At 32.8% G+C, this 19,555-nt stretch overlaps 3 protein-coding genes across 3 annotated transcripts; 2 read left to right on the forward strand and 1 right to left on the reverse strand.

The window, feature by feature from the left end:
- The first annotated feature begins 810 nt into the window (after positions 1 to 810).
- On the forward strand, positions 811 to 4,065 carry LOC110615840 (beta-glucosidase 11). Its single transcript, XM_043956633.1, is given in 13 exon segments — positions 811 to 1,325; positions 1,422 to 1,485; positions 1,614 to 1,669; positions 1,782 to 1,857; positions 1,936 to 2,007; positions 2,104 to 2,191; positions 2,268 to 2,564; positions 2,566 to 2,721; positions 2,818 to 3,038; positions 3,139 to 3,164; positions 3,265 to 3,352; positions 3,555 to 3,645; positions 3,768 to 4,065. Coding segments are annotated over 13 exon segments (1,587 nt in total). The 5' UTR covers positions 811 to 1,187; the 3' UTR covers positions 3,982 to 4,065.
- Positions 4,066 to 5,353: 1,288 nt separating this feature from the next.
- LOC110615839 (beta-glucosidase 11) lies at positions 5,354 to 8,789 on the forward strand. Its single transcript, XM_043956355.1, has 13 exons — positions 5,354 to 5,821; positions 5,907 to 5,970; positions 6,248 to 6,285; positions 6,380 to 6,455; positions 6,559 to 6,630; positions 6,765 to 6,852; positions 6,932 to 7,184; positions 7,261 to 7,376; positions 7,464 to 7,684; positions 7,796 to 7,839; positions 7,970 to 8,057; positions 8,156 to 8,246; positions 8,359 to 8,789. Exons 1-13 carry the CDS (start codon positions 5,693 to 5,695, stop codon positions 8,609 to 8,611), a joined length of 1,533 nt encoding a protein of 510 aa, XP_043812290.1. The 5' UTR covers positions 5,354 to 5,692; the 3' UTR covers positions 8,612 to 8,789.
- A 687-nt stretch (positions 8,790 to 9,476) lies between these two features.
- On the reverse strand, positions 9,477 to 11,678 carry LOC110616213 (universal stress protein PHOS34). The gene is made up of 4 exons (XM_021758562.2): positions 11,371 to 11,678; positions 11,193 to 11,287; positions 10,088 to 10,209; positions 9,477 to 9,816 (listed from the first exon to the last, which is right to left on the reverse strand). The coding sequence occupies exons 1-4, from the start codon at positions 11,549 to 11,551 to the stop codon at positions 9,729 to 9,731; spliced, it is 486 nt and encodes a 161-aa protein (XP_021614254.1). The 5' UTR covers positions 11,552 to 11,678; the 3' UTR covers positions 9,477 to 9,728.
- Between the last annotated feature and the right edge of the window lie 7,877 nt (positions 11,679 to 19,555).

Raw genomic sequence — 19,555 nt, forward strand, 5'->3', positions numbered from 1 at the left:
AGATTTCATATTTATATTCTAAATTTTTAATTTTAGATCAAAAATTTTAATTTTTAAATTTATTGTAATTATATTAACTTTTTAAATTAATTTTTTATTATATCTAAATTAGGCACATCATGTGACATTATTTTTATTATATAAGTAAATTAATTAACTTGAATTAAATTTTAATTAAAATTTTAAACTCTTAATTACCTAAAATTCTCAATTAAAATTTTTATTTAAATATGAGAGAATTAAATATTTTAATTATATAATTTAAGAACTTTATATAATTAAAAATTTAAGATTTTAGTTAAGATTTAATTTTATTTAATTAAATTATTTATAATGGCATATAGTATATTGTATAAGTTAATTTAAATTTAATTTAAAAAATTACTATAATTATAATAAATTTAAAAGTTGAGATTTTTTATTTAAAATTAAAAGTTTAGATTATAAATGTAAAAGGGAAGCATTAGTTTCAAAATATGACCACGGGACAATTTTAATATTTTGATTATATATTATTTGGATTTTGAAAATAAATTATTTTAATTTACAGTTAGATTTTTTTTTTTTTTATAATAAACAGATTTGCTCGTATAGAGTCCATCTATTTAAAGTGCTCTCAGTAAATTACCTTTAAAACGCTCTCAGTAAATTACTTTAAGTGAGAAAAGTGTGGAAATGATTTAAGTGAGAAAAATGTGGAACCACAGAGAGGAAGATAATCACCTGTCCGTATTGGCTTGGCCGCTTGGGTGGGAATCTCGTCACATTGACTACGTCAAACCTGGAATTATTGTTTTTGGAACAAATGCAAATATACACGGAAGGAAAAGTTAAAGAAAAAATTGTTTAAATTCAAGGATGAATCGTCTACGCCGATTTCACTCTCCCAATTTTCTATAAAAAGAAAAAAGGCCGAGCTCATCTTCTTTGTATTCATTCCTCCATAAATGACACGTCTATACTGTTGTGTTGCATAATTTACACAATAACATCTTTGTCTCTCAACAAATTATTCTTAGTTTAATAGGCTTCCTATCTCTTTCTTTTGGCTGCTTCTCCTTGGAAGGAAAACCACAGTTGACTGGAACATGAGGCTGTTAAAATTCAGCAAGCTCAACCAGGAAGGAAGCAACAAAGGATTGCTTTGTTTCTATCGGACTAGAACATAGCAGGTAAGATTGTGGCACATGATGTTCATGTTGAGGGTTTATTGCTTGCCAATTGTTTGGCTAAATTTAGCAGTGGCTGTCTTTTCTGCTGATAAATATAGCAGAGAGGACTTTCCTCCTGGATTTATTTTTGGTTCTGGCACCTCTGCTTATCAGGTTGGTTTATCAAGCTTTTTTCTTACTGCTGTTTCCACTATCTGTACATGAAACTTAAGGAAGGTCATAATAATGTTAGCTGGTAAATTTTGAAAGGTGGAAGGAGCAGCTAGTGAAGATGGAAGGAGTCCTAGCATCTGGGATACCTTTTCTCACCAAGGTCAGATTGTTGCTTTATATTTCTTCAATAGTTTTCGTTTTTCTTGTATTTTTAAGTTGTGGCTCTTAATCAGTATCAAATGTAAATTTTCTGTAATTCATAAGTTAATTTCTGACAAAAAATTCCAGGGAAAATGGGCGGGGCAACTGGAGACATATCAGTTGACGAGTATCACAAGTACAAGGTGAATTAAAACGCACCTTATTAATTACAATTGATCCTGTGTAGATATTACTTACAATCTGAAGAAGCATATTTAATATATATATTTTTTTATGATCACGTTTCTACTTCAGGAGGATGTTAAACTCATGGCCGAAATTGGATTAGATGCGTATAGATTTTCCATCTCATGGCCAAGGCTTATCCCTAGTATGATTTCCAGTAACTCTTGTGTTATACAAATGAATCCATTTCTGGTTCTTTATTTGATCATTTTATTTCTGTCAGATGGAAGGGGACCAGCCAACCCAAAGGCTGTGAGATATTACAACAACCTCATCAATGAACTTATCAGCCATGGTCACTGCTTAAGCTCTCAAAATAAACAAAATACTTCTTTTTTCAATTTTATTATTTTGATTTGATTGATTGTTCATCTTTCGGTGATATAACCAGGCATCCAGCCTCATGTTACACTGTATCATTATGATCATCCGCAGGCGCTTGAAGACGAGTATGGAGGATGGATTAGCAGAAAAATTATGTACAGCACTCAACTCTTGGCTGTTTCATTTGTTATACTTGTAATTGAACATCACTGAATCAAAATGTGAATGCAGAAAGGACTTCACAGCCTTTGCAGATGTGTGTTTCAGAGAGTTTGGTGACAGAGTTATGTACTGGACTACTTTGAATGAACCCAACATTCTTCCACTCTTCAGTTATGATGTAGGACAGTTGCCTCCTAATCGATGCTCTCCTCCGTTCGGATTCAACTGCACCCAAGGCAACTCAACGTCAGAACCATACTTGGTTGCTCATCATCTCCTGTTGGCACATGCTTCAGCTGTGAGATTGTACAGGAAAAAGTATCAGGTCCTACCCTTTTCATTTCCACTTACTCGTACCCAAAAATTGTAATAAACTCTGTGTTCTGATGATGGTCATGGTGGTGCAGGACAAGCAACAGGGATTTATTGGGATTAATCTCTTTGTTTTTGCGACTTATCCTCTAACAAACTCAACAGAGGATGTGCTTGCAACTCAAAGAGCCAATGACTTCTTTGTGGGTTTGTAAGTTAAAATTTAAAATTACTCTATTTTCCCGGATGAAATTTTCTGTTTTACCTGTCAGCAAAGCTTATTTGAGAATTTACTGTTCTGTTCCAGGATAGCGAACCCTGTGGTGTATGGAGTCTATCCTGACATAGTAAAGAAAAACGCAGGCTCTAGACTACCAGCCTTCACGAATCAAGAATCCAGGCAGGTTAAGGGTTCGTTTGACTTCCTGGGAGTAAATCACTACATGTCAATACAGGTTAAAGACGACTCCGCCAGTCTGAAATCGGAGTACAGAGATTATCTAGCAGATATGGCAGTAGAGATGATGGGTAAAATCATAGTGTATAATTTCTAGATATGAGCTCAGCTTTGTCAAAGTCATCAACTGACGATTTCTTTTTCTTCAAATTAACGTTTGTTGCTGAGAAGCTGATATAGACAATACGAAATTTGAGGTAGGATTAATTTTACCATTACACTATTAAGCTTTAGTTTTCGTATTTTGTAGCATAACTAATTAAGTATGGTGTCATTACATTTATACACAAAACTCAGTATCCGATACAACCTGCGGGTATGCAAGCAGCGCTGGAATACATGAAGCAAGCTTATGGCAACCCTCCTATCTACATTCACGAAAATGGTATCTTTCTATCCCTAAATTAGTAAATTTCTCTGAAGTTGATGTATTTCTTCTAGGTTTTTATGAAGTAACTTATTCTGTAAGGGGTTGAAGCAAAGGAAATAGCTTCATTAAATTTAAATTGAAATAAAATATCAAGCTGAATTCTTGATTTTCTAAGAGTTTAGAGTTTCTTTAATTTACTCTGATCAAATAATGGCAGGCCAAAGGACCCGACGAACTTCGTCCTTGGATGATACCTCCAGGGTCAAATATATGCATGGATACATTGGGAGTGTACTTGATGCTATTAGGTATGCATCCTTTTTTTTTTTTTTAATTATTTCAATAACTTTGGTCTTCTACGGATGATTATGTAAATTTTATGAAAATAAAATATATATTTTTTTGGGTTTGGTTTGGTGGGTCGGGTCAGGAATGGATCAAATACAAGAGGGTATTTTACGTGGTCGTTGATAGATGTGCTTGAGCTGTTGGGTGGATATGAAGCATGCTTTGGGCTTTATTATGTGGACATTAATGACCCACAATTGAAAAGACATGCTAAGCTATCTGCACATTGGTACTCTCAATTTCTGAAGGGAAGACCCGTCGGCTCTACCTCTGATGCCCTAATTGAGCTTGCATAAGAATAAAACTTCACGCCCTTGTCTCCCATTACCTGACCTTCTGTGTATATGATCTTTGCTTAATCGTTGTACTTTGAAAAAAATCTTAAGCATTGCATTTTTTTTCTTGATATTTTAAAAGAAAATATTTTTTATTGGTGCTCTGATACTCAAAAACAATAAGATTTTATGGTAATTCTGTAAGATGGAGAGGAAAACGTTATTCTCTTTTATCTCCTTTCCTTTTATGAGTTAATGACGCTTAAACGCTTTTCTATCACAATGTCACCTAAGTGTTACCTATCTCTATTACTTAAATCCGTATATATGAGTATATCAAAATCTCTTTTCGTATCAAGTGACTATTTAATTCTCCCGACACGCATATGAGCAGAGGTGCAAAGTGATTAATTTGACAAAACTAACAACAACAATAATAAAATTAAAACCTCCTCTTGATTCCCTCAAATTATCTTGGTAGGATATATTATGATTAATTATTATATTATAAATTATTAAAACATTTATTATTATTATTTTAATTATTGAAAATGTACATTAAATATTGAAATATATTAATTGGCCTATGTGTCTATGCTTAATAAAAATAAATATAACAATAAAAAAATTATTCATTTTAATTCATCCTCTCTCCCCAGTTCAAAAAAAAACAATTTCATCCTCTCTCCAAAAGTTACTCACAGTCTCACACAATATTTTTTAATTAATTTATTTTTTCTTTTGAAATAAATAAGATTGAAATATTTTTTATTTTACACTTTTGTTTTCTTTTCTCAGTTGACCGGTCTTACCAGAATGATTAGTTTTGGAAAATAAGTTGAAATCCTCTTTTAGACTTTTTATTTGAAAAAAGTATTTATTTTTATTTTTATTTTCATTAAATAGATCACAATTTTATATTTAAGGTGAAATACATTATAATATACTAAAGTATTAATTTTTAATAATAAAATATTATTTATATAAATTTCAATATTAAAATTTATATAATATTTTAATAAAGTTATCAGTGTTTATTAAATTTGTATCTACTAATGAAACACTAATAAATTAAATGACTGAACATATAAATAAAACAAAAAATTGTTAACAACAATAATTTGGAGAGATGATGAGTAAATATTTTTTATTTTATTAGTTGAAATATATTTATTATATTAATTATTATTATTTTATATTTAATTAATTATTAATTATTATATATGATGGAGAGTATTCAACGGTAACCTGACATTTTTCGTAAAAGAAAACTACAAAAAATAGAAATGAAGGAAATTTAAAGAGACTTGAAAACAAAGGCAAAAAAAAGCATCAGAGCTTGCGTAAGCGATGTTTAAATTTATTAGTAAGAAGAGGCAAATCCCACTTGAAAAATGAGTGGACGAAGAGAACAGAAAATGCCAACATCGTCTTAACTAGAAAATTCAACACAAATAATTTCAGATTGATTGAAAGCAACCTTCGACAGCCACTCACTTGCTCTTCCACAATCGTCCTGATAGCTTTTTCTTTGTCTCTACACCCTTTATTTGCATTAATTGACCTTTGGGATTGTCAAGAAACCACAACAGTGTTTTTTTCTAACTTAAAAAATCTTAACAGCAAGGCTCCGAGAGGATTTCTGGATAAACTAGCGTCATTGTTCTCAGTATAAGCAGTTGAAGTAGAAGAAATTAACTGACAGCATACTTAACTTGTGATTGGGGAAGCAATGCTGAGGCTCTATTTCTTGCTAATTCTTACTCTAACTTTAGCATTAACAGTCTTTTCTGCTGATAAATATAGCAGGGATGACTTCCCTCCTGGCTTTATTTTTGGTGCAGCAACCTCTGCTTATCAGGTCAGTCTGTACAGCAAGTCTTTTTCTTTATCTTTTTTTGAAAGAATTGTTCATGGGTATTTGGTATACTTGCTATTCTTGAAAGGTGGAAGGAGCTGCACGTGAGGACGGGAGGACTCCCAGCATTTGGGATACCTTTTCTCATGGAGGTCAGTGTCTTCTTCTGCAACTTCGAGTAGTTTTATATGGGTAATTTTGGCATAAGCTATAATGAATGGATTATGTATAAGAAGAGAAATGAATTCAATAACCACTTTCTTTTAGCCTTTTTTTTTTCCAAATATTTTTAAGTTAAAATGATTGAGTTCTTTCAGTTATCATGTTTCTAAACATAACAATTAAAAGAAATCAACTGAACTGAATTATTTTAAATTTTTAGATTCCAAACAAGTGGGTAAGTGATCAGTTTTCTAATTAATTTTCCAGGTGGAGATGTGGCGGTTGACGAGTATCACAAGTACAAGGTTAAGTGAGATGAAATTTTCAGTTAGATATCTATATGTAATTGGAATCACTAGCTGGTGTTTAACTTTGGGATTTTTCATCTCTGTATTGCAGGAAGATGTCCAACTTATGGCTGAAACTGGATTAGAAGCCTATAGATTTTCCATCTCATGGTCAAGGCTTATCCCTGGTACGATTTCCTATCCACAACCCATATGATTCTGAAGCAACAAGCAAAATCTCAAATTTCTGGTTTATTTGGTCATATATATTCTTCAATTTTTCATTATCAGATGGAAGAGGACCTCTCAATCCAAAGGGCTTAGAGTACTACAATAACCTCATCAATGAACTTATAAGCCATGGTGAGAGCAAAATTTAACAAGCTTTCTGGGTATTTTGATAGTATTTTTCTCTTATCTTAGCTATTAAACAAAGTACTTCCAAATTATTTCTCTATAATGCTTATTTTTAGCTCTAATCCATCCTGGTGAATCAGGCATCCAAGCACACGCTTCGTTATACAATTTTGATCATCCTCAATCACTTGAAGATGAATATGGAGGATGGCTTAGCAGAAACATTGTGTATATCACTTGATTCTTGTTCTTAATCACTTTGCTTTCCAGTGCTTGGAGGTTACCCAATGTCTATGTGGATGTGCAGGAGAGACTTCACAGCTTATGCAGACGTGTGCTTCAGAGAATTTGGAGATAGGGTTTCATCATGGTCCACCATAAATGAACCCAACGTCTTTGCTGTGGGAGGCTACGACCAGGGAACAGTGCCGCCTGGACGATGTTCTTATCCATTTGGTAACTGCTCCAAAGGCGATTCATCCACTGAGCCATACTTGGCAGCTCACAATATGTTGTTGGCACATTCATCAACTGTAAGATTATATAAGAATAAATATCAGGTACCATCTCATCATCCCCAGCATTTTTCTTCCCAAGGAAATAAAATTTGATTTTCTGATAATGCATCTTGCACAGAGCAAGCAACATGGGGTTATAGGAATCACCCTCTATGCCTTTTGGCTTCTCCCCCTGTCTAACTCAACAGAGGATATAAATGCTGCAGGAAGAGCCCGAGACTTCTTTTTTGGTTGGTAAGTTAATAAGGCAGAATATATGGGCAAGACCTTTTCTTTTTCTGAACCAATTGATTATATTTCTCTTTATTATTTGTCTTGCAGGATTTTAAATCCCTTGGTGTTTGGAGACTATCCTGAAATAATGAAAAAAAATGCAGGCTTAAGACTTCCAGTGCTTGCCAACCAAGAATCCGAATTGGTTAAGGGAGCGTTTGACTTCATAGGGCTGATACATTATACTACAGTCTACGTCATGGATTCCTCCAAAAGTCTGAAATTGGAGAACAGGGATTTTAATGCAGACATGGCAGTAGCTCTCTTTTGTATTTCCTTGACAACGTTAACCTATTACTAGACTAGACTGAAGTCTCTTATATATGCTCTGCAATTCTCTAGGAAGCTGAAGTAACTTGTTGAATCTTTTGTTCTGGCAGTCGACCAAGATGGAGATGTTCCATTCGGACTATTTTCATCAGAGGTGAGACAACTTAGGAGGGGGGAAATTTGATGTTGATTGATGTATTGAACATTGTTAAATTAGTTAATATGGCAAAGTATTTGAGTATTTCATTTCATTACTATTTACTAATTTCTTATTCTTGACTCAGTATCCTCTAAGGCCTTGGGGTCTGCAAGGAATATTGGAGTATTTTAAGCAAGCATATGGCAATCCTCCAATTTACATCCATGAAAATGGTCTTGTCCCCTTCCTTTACGTGCATATTTCCTCACTTTGTTAAGATTGATTAGTTTGGTTTTAAAGGAAAATTCGGTTGTGTTGCATGGTTTTGCAGGGCAAGTGAGCCCGCATATTTCATCGTTGGAAGACGCATCAAGAGTGGAATATCTTCATGCATATATTGGGAGTGTGCTTGATGCAATCAGGTTTCTTAATTTGGCATCAAGCTTGATTATGCAGAGCTGTACCATCCAAATATCTTCTCATCTGATGTTTCTTTTCTTTCTTTTTTTTTTTTCCATCCTTAAAATTGTGAAGGAATGGATCGGACACAAGAGGGTATTTTGTATGGTCATTTTTAGATGTAATCGAGATATTCGGTGGCAAAGAATCTAGCTACGGCCTGTATTTCGTAGATATGGATGATCCCAGATTGCCAAGACTACCGAAGAAATCTGCATATTGGTACTCTAACTTTTTGAAAGGAGGAAAGGTCGGCTCAGATGGAACTTTTGAACTGGAGGAATCATTGGGCGAGTCTTCCTCAGACGCAATTGTTTCAGTAGGTTGAAATGTTTCTTTTCTTTTACTGGTTTTTTTAGTTGGAAGTTCTTTAGTGCATTGCTTATTGAGCAGTTCAAAATGTAACGGTATAAAAAAATTGCTTCTCGACTGCTTAACGTGTTGAACAAATTGTGGGAAGAATGATGTCACTTTTTGCATTTTTAAAACTTCTACTTCAGTTGCATCGAGGAGCTCAGAAACTCCTGTTTATGAATTTCAATGGGTTCTCTACGATGTACCGAGGAAAAACAAAGAAGTTTAATGGTTCAAGTTACTTAAATGAATGAGAGAGTATGCAAACTTCTCTGTTATGACGCATTCAATGAACACTTGTATTCTTGAAATTTCAATAAAGCTACAAATCTGAAAAACTCGGACGAGGAAATCTATCTCAACGTATCCTCCTTTTGACCTGTCAGATTACGTGGTTCGGACCTTTTGTGGACCATATTCCAATTCGGAGAATACAACTGCTGACCCAAAACTGCATCGTGTCTATTTTTGGTTGGTTCGCAGATCCTTTTACATCAAACAAAGAAATCTATTAGATTTAGAAAAATGAATTAAGGAAATTAAGAGGACAAAAACTGTATATTTCACTAAAAATAATTTGTATTTAAAATATATTTTTCAATAAAATTATTTTCTAAAAAATAATTTATTACTCATTATTTGATTATAATTTTTTTTGTTAAAAAAACTTGTTGATAAAATATATTTAAAAATTTCAATAGAATTAATAAGATTTTAAAAAAATTAAAATAAATTAATAAGACCTATCCCCAGTGCAACTTTCTAGCTAGAAAGAACACTACGCTAAATCTCAAAACGCCAAATGAGGATTACAATAAAATTTAGAGATTGATCTAAAATGACAATGAAATACACACACATTTTAAAGAAAATAATTGCTAAATCATTATTACATATGACAATATAATTTATAAATTGAATGTCTGAAGCGCAATAGCCAGTGGTTGTACACACAGCCACAGGCACTTGCATACACTTAATGGGCAGCAATTATGAACTACATGCATCCGGCATTGACAAGTGCACCATTATTTTCATTACATAGAAGTATTTGTTCCTATTGCTGTTAATTCAGATGCAGGTAAGTCGTCTCAGTGCTTTATCTTAGGCTTCTTCACAATCATCACGCTGCAGTGAGCATGATGAGCACAGTAGTCACTCACACTACCTAGTACTGCCCTGCAATAGAAAGATAACATGTTAAAAGACTGTATAAGACTACTTAAAGACAGGATTTGGATGTGTGGTGACAATGTGAGTTTGGAATTCTGAAGAGCCTTTCTGCAATAATTGCTGGATGGAGTACAGCATACAGCCAAATGCAACCGAGAGATTCTAAGAAGGAAGCCATTTGAAACTCCATGAATTATACTGTTATAGCTGCAAGAGACAAGCCCTTCACAACAGCCGCAACCATTTTCAATAATGCAGAGAATGGGTAGGGCAATACCTTTTAATAGCTCCATAACCATGACTACCCACAACCAGTATTGAAGCATGGTGTTTTTCTACAGCTTCACAGAGAACATTCCTTGCATCACCCTCTGCCACTTCATACAACACATCATTCACCTGCATAGAAACCAAAATAACCAAGAAACTACTGATTCAAACCAGAAAACTATGAATTCAAATTTCCTACTGCGTATTCTACACAGCAAAAGATCAAGGGAAACAAGAGCACAATTAGACAACTGCTTCCACCTTGTTTTCAGCGGCTAAAACATAACTGTAAATGTATTTTTTTTCAAACACAGGAGGCAGCAAACACCGTGATTTGAATGGGTAGGGACTCGAAGCATCTACAAATATTTATATATAAAGGCACAAGCTAATGTTGCCCATGTTTAGCTTATTGGATTTAAGGGAAGTCAGGCGCACAACAGTAAGTAGGCATATACAGTTTTTCTAATTATGGTCGGTAATAACTGAATATAAACCTGTCAAAAATTCCAAATAGCCCATGATACTATGAAGAGGTAACCATTTAAACTAGTTCAACTTAGAAGCTCGACTTCAAGCCACTGTAGTTTAAAGAAAGCCACAGTTCAAGTTCTTTTTTCTTTCTTTCTTTCTTTTTTTTTTTTTTTGTATAAATATCCTAGCGAGTATTTGCTCCACGACACTCACGTTAACTGGGAGGGAGAGAGTGCCCAATTCTATGTAATTATTTATTTTAATTAACACGGAAAATTCTTGAGTCGTTGCCAAATTTTGAGACTTCTATTTTTTTTTTCCAAGTGATGTTTTATAGGACAGTTTCCTCTGTATATGATTCTCGTTCGAACAAACAAAATCTGATCATACCAAGAAGCAGCCGCAATTCCTAATTATTGGAAAATTAACAATGCTCCATGTTTAGGCTACAGATGCAGTACACAGATTGAGGTTCGGAAAAAGCTTCTTTATCCATCTTGGGATTGAAAATTTTTTAGTATAGATACTTGGAAGTCACTACTTATACAAAACAAACATTGCAGAAATAATCATCGTTGGAGAGAGTTTAGTAATCATCATAAGATAGTAGATTACTAAAGCAAGCAAGAAAAAATCACCGATTTACTGGTGCAGATTTCCCTAGCCTTCTCAATAACTCTAGCAGCTATCCTCTTCAAGTCCGATTCCACAGACGGCAAAATATCAGCAGCAGCTTAAACAAATCACAGTAAATTTCAACTCTATTAGTTTAATCAAACCAAGAAAAAGCCAATGGATAGACGGCATGTTCAGTACCAGCTCCAGCAAGACCGACGGCAGTGGCAGCATAAGGTTTGGCGTGGAGAACGACAAGCTTGAAAGGAGAATTAGAACCAAAGGGAACGAAAAGATGATCGAGCGTCCAGCCCAAAGCATACAAGCTATGCTCGCTATCATCGACAGCAACCACTACCACTTGCTTCTCTGCGTTTGCCATTGAAGATGTCTCTATGCTTACGTCTTTTGCTGTATTGCTTTCAACGAAGCGAAGAAGCAGAACTAATTGTGACTTGGACTTGGCTTAGTGCCGTAGTGCGCATAATTTAAAGCAGGATAACAGAAGGGACTAGACGCTAACTATTCTTTATTCGCTGCTGCGATTGCGATGTGATGCCTATCTTAGCAACGACGCTTCTGTAGTATGTACTATTACTATTGGCCATTAACGAGCCGAAACGCCATCGTTTTACGTGAGTTGTATTCATCTAGTATAGCGGATATAATATCTTTCTCTTTCAGTTTATTAAAAGAACTTCAAATTGAAAACATCAATGTAATCAAGAGATTCTTATATAATAGAGTAAGCTGTCAGTAGAATCCATTTTAAAATTCATAATCATTCACTAAACGATATAGTCAGTGTGGCGTCGTTTTTTTTTCATGAGACAGTCATACTAGCTCATAGCCCACAAACTCCACGGCCCATTGGGCCAAAATCACATTGTCTAGAAGCAGTTTCCCTATTTTTTTTTAAACAATAATAATAATGATAATAATTTCAAGATATACAATGTTGCACATTCTTGAATCCTACAAGTCAAAAATCATCAAATGGGTTTACATCTCTTTCTAGTTTTCTAGATAGATAAAAATCTCTCTTTTTTCATTATCTCCAAGCTCCAAGTCTCTAGTTTTTGAGATAGTGCTTGGGCTCCTTTGTCCTCGGATCTCTCTTTTGGCCCCTTTGTCCTCGGATCTCTCTTTTGGCCTCCATGTGGATTACCTCCCTGTCCACAGTTGAGTTGCACATATTTTTTTGCGAGAGTTAGCATAAATCGAGACTTCATAAAGGGCAAAATTAAGAATATGTGTTGTTTGTAGGTCTACTTATTTTAGGTTTTCTTTTTCTTTGTTTTTATTTTTATATATTGAGTATCGATCTCCCATGTCTGTCAAGCTTTGCCTACGAGGGTGTATATTGCTTTGAGTGCTAATACCTTAAGAGTTTAATAATTTGCAAACTGATTGCTACTTGATCCTTTATAGCAAAGTACTATGTGGGTTTTGCCCATCTACTTTCTCTCAAAAAATTATAGAATAAAACAGTCTTGTTATATAGAACATTTAAATGGTATGACACATTTCTAAATTTAATTGAGTTTTCAGGTCCACTGTACAAGTTATATTTATTTTCAAAGGAACCTAATGCTTTAAATCTATATAAATAAACCTAAATGAATATTTTATGTATAGTTAATTATAATTATTAACAAAATAATTTTTCATTTTGTTTTTAATTTTATACATGTTTGGGGGGTGAGCTCATGTCATGGCATTCATCACCAACCAGCAAAGTTATCTTTCCAACCACCCAATACCACATTTTGTATAGACCACAGAATTATAGCCATTTGGATTAAGCTTAAAAAGGTGTTAAGAGTGAAATTTTCGTAAAGGACAAGCAACCAATCCCAAATTGGCTGCATCACATAATCAATAATAAATATAAAAATGGAATACTCAAAATCCACATTTTCCACCATTTATGTCTGCTGCCCGTCTGTGGCCCACAGCCTGACAGTCGCGGAGAGTTAAAGATTGCAACGCAATGCAATGTTTGTTAATCCAATTGATATTAAAGAAAGTTTATCTTGTTTGTGGATGATTAAGTTGAATTGAAACTTTAATTTTTGGTGTTAAAATTTTATAAATTGTTATGTCACCTAATTGAAAAATGACTTTTATCTATAAATATTTAGATAGGGTAAAAAGGAATGATTTTTAAATTAATTTAGTTCAGTTGCGATCGGCTATTTCTGTCTCACGGTGTTGTATTAGTAATTTTTCATGTTATTTGCTTCCATTCGAATAAAATTGATAATCGTTCTGTGCATACTTTTCAAATTTCAAATTTTAAAATTGTGCTTTATTGGAATTATCATGGTAAGACTATCCTTTTACTTAGTTTAATAAGCGTTTTAGAATTCAAACTATTCAACAAAGGTTGGATAGGGCACTTATTTCAACAAAATAGAGAGATCATTTTCTATAAGCTCATCTTGTCCATGAATCCTTGATGGGATCGAATCACAGGCCTTTGTAGTTGTTTTTAGATCCTCTTCCAGCAAGGTGTACTTTTTTATTTCGTTTTGAAACAAAGTGGTTACTGCATCCTCAATATTCTGAAATTGTTTCTTTTGCTTGGCGCACACTTGCTCGTGGCTCTTTAATGTTTTCTTTTCTACAGCAGTAGAAGATCTCTATTCCAAACCTTTTGATGTTTATAATACAGCACTAGAATCCTCATTAATGTTATAACTCAAAAAATTAAGGCAAGGTGATGAGTTTCACTGAACACAACGATCTCGAGTCTAATGGTTGCAGGAAGGAGATTGTAATTCTAAATTCGTCCATATGAACACCATTCAATAAAGGCAACACAATGTGATTCGAGGGCTTCAAAATGGGTATGGTACTTGGATCAAAGGAAATTATGTGCTACAAGTTACAGTTCGAGATTTTTTCCAACAACTTTATACGGCAGGGCATCTTGTCGACAGTGAAACAAAGACAAGTCTTATTCCTCGGTTAGTCATAGACGAGATCAATAATATGCTTTAGGTGTCGTTCTCGAATGATGAGGTTAAGAAGGCAACCTTTGAGCTGAGTGGTACTAAGCTCCTGGTCTTGACAGCTTCTCAGGTTTATTTTATCAAAATAATTAGGATTTACTTGGATCTGATTTATGTGAAATGGTTCGTAGCTTTTGTCCACGGGGTTATTTATTGAAGGAATTAAATATAACTAATATTGTTATCATTTTAAAGTGTGCTAATCGAGTTACTTTGACTCAATATAGACCTATTAGTCTTTGCAATTTTCTTTATAAAGTTATCTCTAAGAGCTTGGTTAGTCACTTGAAGCCGTAGATGAATGATCTAATCTCATCGGACCAAACTGCTTTCATTTCATCTCATGCCATTCAGGATAATATTATTATTCCCTTTAAAGCTTTTCACCATCTTAAGACTTCGCATTGAAAAACCCACACTATGGCACTAAAACTGGCTATGCACAAGGCTTATGATAAGGTGGAGTGACCTTTTTTACAATAAGTCTTACTACAAATGGATTTTGTTGACTAGTAGTTGCAATTACTACGGTTTGATTTATATTCTTGTTAATGGCATTCCCACTATGCCTTTCTCTCCTTCTAGGGGACTTAGATAAGGGAATCATTTATCTTCATTTTTTTTTTTTTTGTATCTCAAGCTCTTTCTTATTTGCTTGCAGTGGTCAAGGCTGATGGTTGACTTCAAGACTTGCGGATTTCTTGTTTTGCTCCAACCATTACTAATGTTTTGTTTGCTGATGATAATTTACTCTTTTTCAGGGCATCAAGATGTGAGGCTAGTCATTTGCTTAATATTCTCAAGGACTACTCCTCAGAATCTAGTCAATGTATTAATTTCTCTAAGTCTCATGTTTATTTTAGCCTAATGATTCCCTCTTCTTTGAAAAAAGATATTTTTTGCAACTTTTTCATATGCAGAAAATGCGCCAGGGTGATAAGTATTTGGGTTTACCTATAATATTGGGCAAATCTAAATAACAGGCCTTGCATTGGATTGAGGAATGGATTCATTCTAAAACTCAAACTTGGAAGTAGAAGCTTTTATCTCAGTCTGGTTGAACTACTTTGATTCAATCAGTCCTTACAACTATCCCTTCTTTTTTTATGGCTCTTTTTTCAATACTATAAGCGGTTATGTACTAAGTTAAATGGTATTTTAATCAACTTCTAGTGGGAAGGTGATGGAGAGAGCCATAAAATGCATTGGCTTAGCTGGCAACAATCTTGTTTATCTAAATTTTATGGAGGTATGGGATTTAAGGATTTTGAAAATTTTAATCTTGCATGCTTAGTTAAGTAATATTGGCACTTACTCCAAAATTCATCCAGCTTATGGGCTCAACTTCTTAAAAATATATACTTTCCTCACTCTTCTATATGGGATGCACGAGTCAAAAGGCGATGTTCTTGGATTTGGCAAGGGATATTGGTTGGTAGGGATGTGCTTAAGGAAGACGTTTGAATGAATATTGGAGATGGTTTTAATACTCTTATTTGGCAAGATCCATGTATTCCTGGTGTGCCTAATTTTTATGTAGTTAGACCGCCTCATTGCCCTCTTTATATTAATTTAATGGCAAATTTAGTAGGTCAGAGTGGTCTGGACTAGAATCATTAGTTGGTGCATTACCTTTTTCGTTTGTATCATGCTAGGGTTATTCTCTCTATTCCACTAGCTCCTATAGACACTTCATATTCCTTGGTTTGGCACTTCGAGAAGAATGGATAGTATAATGTTAAATCAGGCTACAAGTATCTTACTCAACAATCCTCTATCTAGACTTTTATCTCGCTCCTTTCCTCTTCGACTATCCTTCAAAGTCGATTTGGCAAAATGTGGGCTCTTCAGGTTCAACCCAAACTTAAAGTTTTTATTTGACGTTTACTTCATAATGCAGTTCCTGTAATGCATAATTTAGTTTTACGTGACATTCAAACTTCTTCTATGTGTTTCTTTTGTTTTACACATGTTGAACGCTGGAGTATACTCTTCTTTTTTGTCCCCATGCTAGAGTAACCTAGTTTTTGAGCCCTTTGTATCTATAAACCTGTGTTTATCGATTTTTCGAGTTTTTCTGTCTGGTGGGACGCCCTCTAGGATCAATTTAAGGCAGAGGCAGACTGTGATGCTATTATGCAGCTTCTTTCTCTTACTTTGTGGCATATATGGAAAGCATGAAATGAGGGAGTTTTTTAATATATACTTACAAATCCTTTAACTACTCCATCTCGCATTACTCTTAGTATTGTGGAGCTTTAACAATATGGAGTTTTTACTATTTTTTCATCGCACAGCTCCCTGTATCAATTTCGAAATGAGATTCGATTACCTCCTCCTTATGAGGCTTTGAAATATAACATTGATGCTGTCTTCAAAAGTCAGTTTTCTCCGGCTGCTATTTCTGTAGTAGTTTGCAATAGTAATGGTATTTTAGTAAATGGAATAACTAAACATGTTTGGAGTTATTCTTCATTAGCTGCGAATGCTCATGTAGTCCTTAAAACTCTTCGATTAGGTTTAGCTTGATATTCTCGATCAATTATTTATACTATTGTCTCAGAGATCTTGTATGCAGCATTAATTAATGTGGCTTTGTCACCACCTTCTGACATTGTGGCTATTGTTGCAATTATTTGATCTTTGCGCTCTCAGTTAGGTGATCTGTCTTTTAAACTTATACATCAGAAAGGCAATAGAGTTGTTGATGTAGTGGCCAAACTTTGTTTAAGAAATGTTTTGCCGTCTGGTTGGCTTGTGGCTAACCCTCCAGAGCTAGCCTCAGTTTTGTAAATCTTACAGCGGTTGTAATCATGCAATACATTACCATGCAAATAAAAAAAAAAAGGAAAAAGCATCATTAATTTAAGAATAAATTATATTTTAATCGCTGAATTTTAATGTAATTAATAGATCAGTTCGTGTATTTCTAAATTTAAATACTTAAATCTTTATATAATTAATCCATCCAAATTGGATCTTCTTCTATCTATAATTCCGTTAATCAACCGGTCAAAAGAAAAATAAACATTTCAAATATCTCAAATATCCTCATAAATACTTAAATTTTTTTCAATATAGGTGAAGAGTTTTATATTATGGAAACTATACTTTGGTTCATAAGTTTTAGTATAATTGATAGATTAGTTCTTATATTTTTAAATCTAAATCCTTAAATCCTTTTGTATTTAATTTGCCTAAAATTACAGTTTTTTCCTCTATTATGGATACTAGTTCATAATTAATAGATGGTTAAATTTTTTATAAAAGTATAATTTTTTTTAAAATATTTTTTATAAAAGTTTACGACCTACTTAAAGATTACTTGGTACCATTTAAAAATAATTAAAGTTGTAAGTATTTTATGAAAATTTTGAAGTTATAAGTATTGAAATATTTTAATAAATGAAAATTGAGAAATAAAAAGTGTTAAAATTCAGTTATTGAGATATGATAGATAAAAATTAATGAGAAATTAAGTGTTATTTAAAATAAAAAATGAAAAATTAAAATATTTAAATTATAATAGATGAAAACGAATTGATTATAAAAGGATTTAAGTGTATAATTTTAAAAATATAGGAATCGATTTATGAATTATATTAAAATTTAAGAATTTAAATGTAGTATATTTATTTAAAAAATATAATAAAAATATTTTTATACTTTTTAATAATAAAAATAAATGAAGAAATTTTTAATTTGTACAGATTAATTATATAAATATTTAAGTGTTTAATTTTAAAAATATAAATATTAATTTATTAATTATATTAAAATTTAATAAATAAAATATAATTTACCTTTAATTTATATCAATAAAAAATACTTGTATTATTAATTTATATACCTGATTAATTTAAAATTAAAACATTATCTTGCATACAAGCACTATCAAATTTCAGATGAAATTTATGTATGTATCTAATTGAGCAAGAATTTTTACTAATTTATTAACCTGACCAATTGCGACGAAGGCAATCCGAAATTAAGATGAGGAAAAAGCAGCATATATATCTGCTTGGGATTTTGGAGGCTGTGCTTTTTCTTCAAATTCAAAATGAACATGAAATGCTACGCCTACACGTTTCAGATACCGCACTTTAGGAGCTGCGTTCACAATGGAATGGCGTCAAGATTTGCTGGCCATTCTTTAGAGGGTTTTATTCTCTTCAAATTGGACTTGGCTATGATCTGGTACAATTAAATTCACGATTGAATTCCAGAAATTTCCGATAAGTAAGGGTCTTTTTCACTAATTAAAATCATGTCAAATTTAAATTTTTTAATAATAATAATTATTTTAAATAATTAATTTTTATTTATTTTACATATGAGATTAATAAAAGAAATAATTAATTGAATTAAAATTTTAAATTTTATATAAAAAAAATTGAACTTAGAAACTGTTGATGTATAGGTTGTTGATTGGTAATAATAACGATCACATCACCGCTCCATGGAGTGATGCACTTTTGATTTTTGGATAAATTTGAGTTAACCTAATAATGATGAACATTAATAATTTCTTGCTTTAAACCGTGAAGCCATTGCATTATTTTTGGAAAGGATGGATGGAGGCTTACAACTGCATCACATGAATACTTCAATTCGAGAGGAAACTTTTCCAAAAAAAATTTGAAAAAATCAAATATATACCTTAAAATATCCACCATTATTTGTTTGTTTGTTTTTTATTTTATTTTAAAATCATCGATTTACAGTCTAAATATAAAATCCAAAGAGAAAAGGCCAATTCTAAAGCCAGGATCTTATCGCCGCTTTGCAATTTCTTCTTCCTTTCTAAATGTTTGTTTTTGCTTTTGCCATTAGTTAACCATTTTCAACAAGGGAGCTTTTGTATTTATCCAGTTACATGTGAATTGTTGGCTTATTTTCTCTTTTTTTAATTTTTTTTAAATCAAAATTATGGATTTAATGGATGATTTGAACCCAAATTCCTTCAAAATAGTTATTATATTATTTTTAAATAATTATTTTTAATATTTATAATCAATATGTTTAAAAATGTGTTTTTTTATCTCTAAAAAATGCCAATCAAACTCTAAATTTCAGGCTAACTTACTTGGTAAGTAAAGTATCTTGAGGCCAGATCAAAGTGGCCCTTGCTCAGCCGTAGCTGTTAGCCTTTATGTGTTATGATGGTGACAACATTTTCCTGGAAAACCAAGGATGAAAATAACGTCCACGTCAATAACCTTACTCACAGCCCCTAAGAGTGCTGAAAATTGTGGTGATTACTTAACAATAAATCAAAAGTAAAGCATTTACTGTACCCACTAAAGAAAGGAAAAAGGTGGCTATCGGATTTAAGCAGAAAATTACGAGAATTTTGACTGTTTCTGTAG

The sequence above is a fragment of the Manihot esculenta genome, chromosome 5, assembly GCF_001659605.2.
Source record: "Manihot esculenta cultivar AM560-2 chromosome 5, M.esculenta_v8, whole genome shotgun sequence".
NCBI classification, from domain to species: domain Eukaryota; kingdom Viridiplantae; phylum Streptophyta; class Magnoliopsida; order Malpighiales; family Euphorbiaceae; genus Manihot; species Manihot esculenta.

Excerpts from the sequence above, each read along its gene's own strand:
- LOC110615839 (XM_043956355.1), top strand. The coding sequence starts at position 5,693 with ATGCTGAGGCTCTATTTCTTGCTAATTCTTACTCTAACTTTAGCATTA. Across the intron at positions 6,456-6,558 it reads ATGGTCAAGGCTTATCCCTG|ATGGAAGAGGACCTCTCAAT; the intron begins GTACGATTTCCT and ends TTTCATTATCAG. Across the intron at positions 7,185-7,260 it reads TATATAAGAATAAATATCAG|AGCAAGCAACATGGGGTTAT; the intron begins GTACCATCTCAT and ends CATCTTGCACAG.
- LOC110616213 (XM_021758562.2), bottom strand. The coding sequence starts at position 11,551 with ATGGCAAACGCAGAGAAGCAAGTGGTAGTGGTTGCTGTCGATGATAGC. Across the intron at positions 11,288-11,370 it reads CGTCGGTCTTGCTGGAGCTG|CTGCTGCTGATATTTTGCCG; the intron begins GTACTGAACATG and ends GATTTGTTTAAG. Across the intron at positions 10,210-11,192 it reads AAATCTGCACCAGTAAATCG|GTGAATGATGTGTTGTATGA; the intron begins GTGATTTTTTCT and ends GTTTCTATGCAG.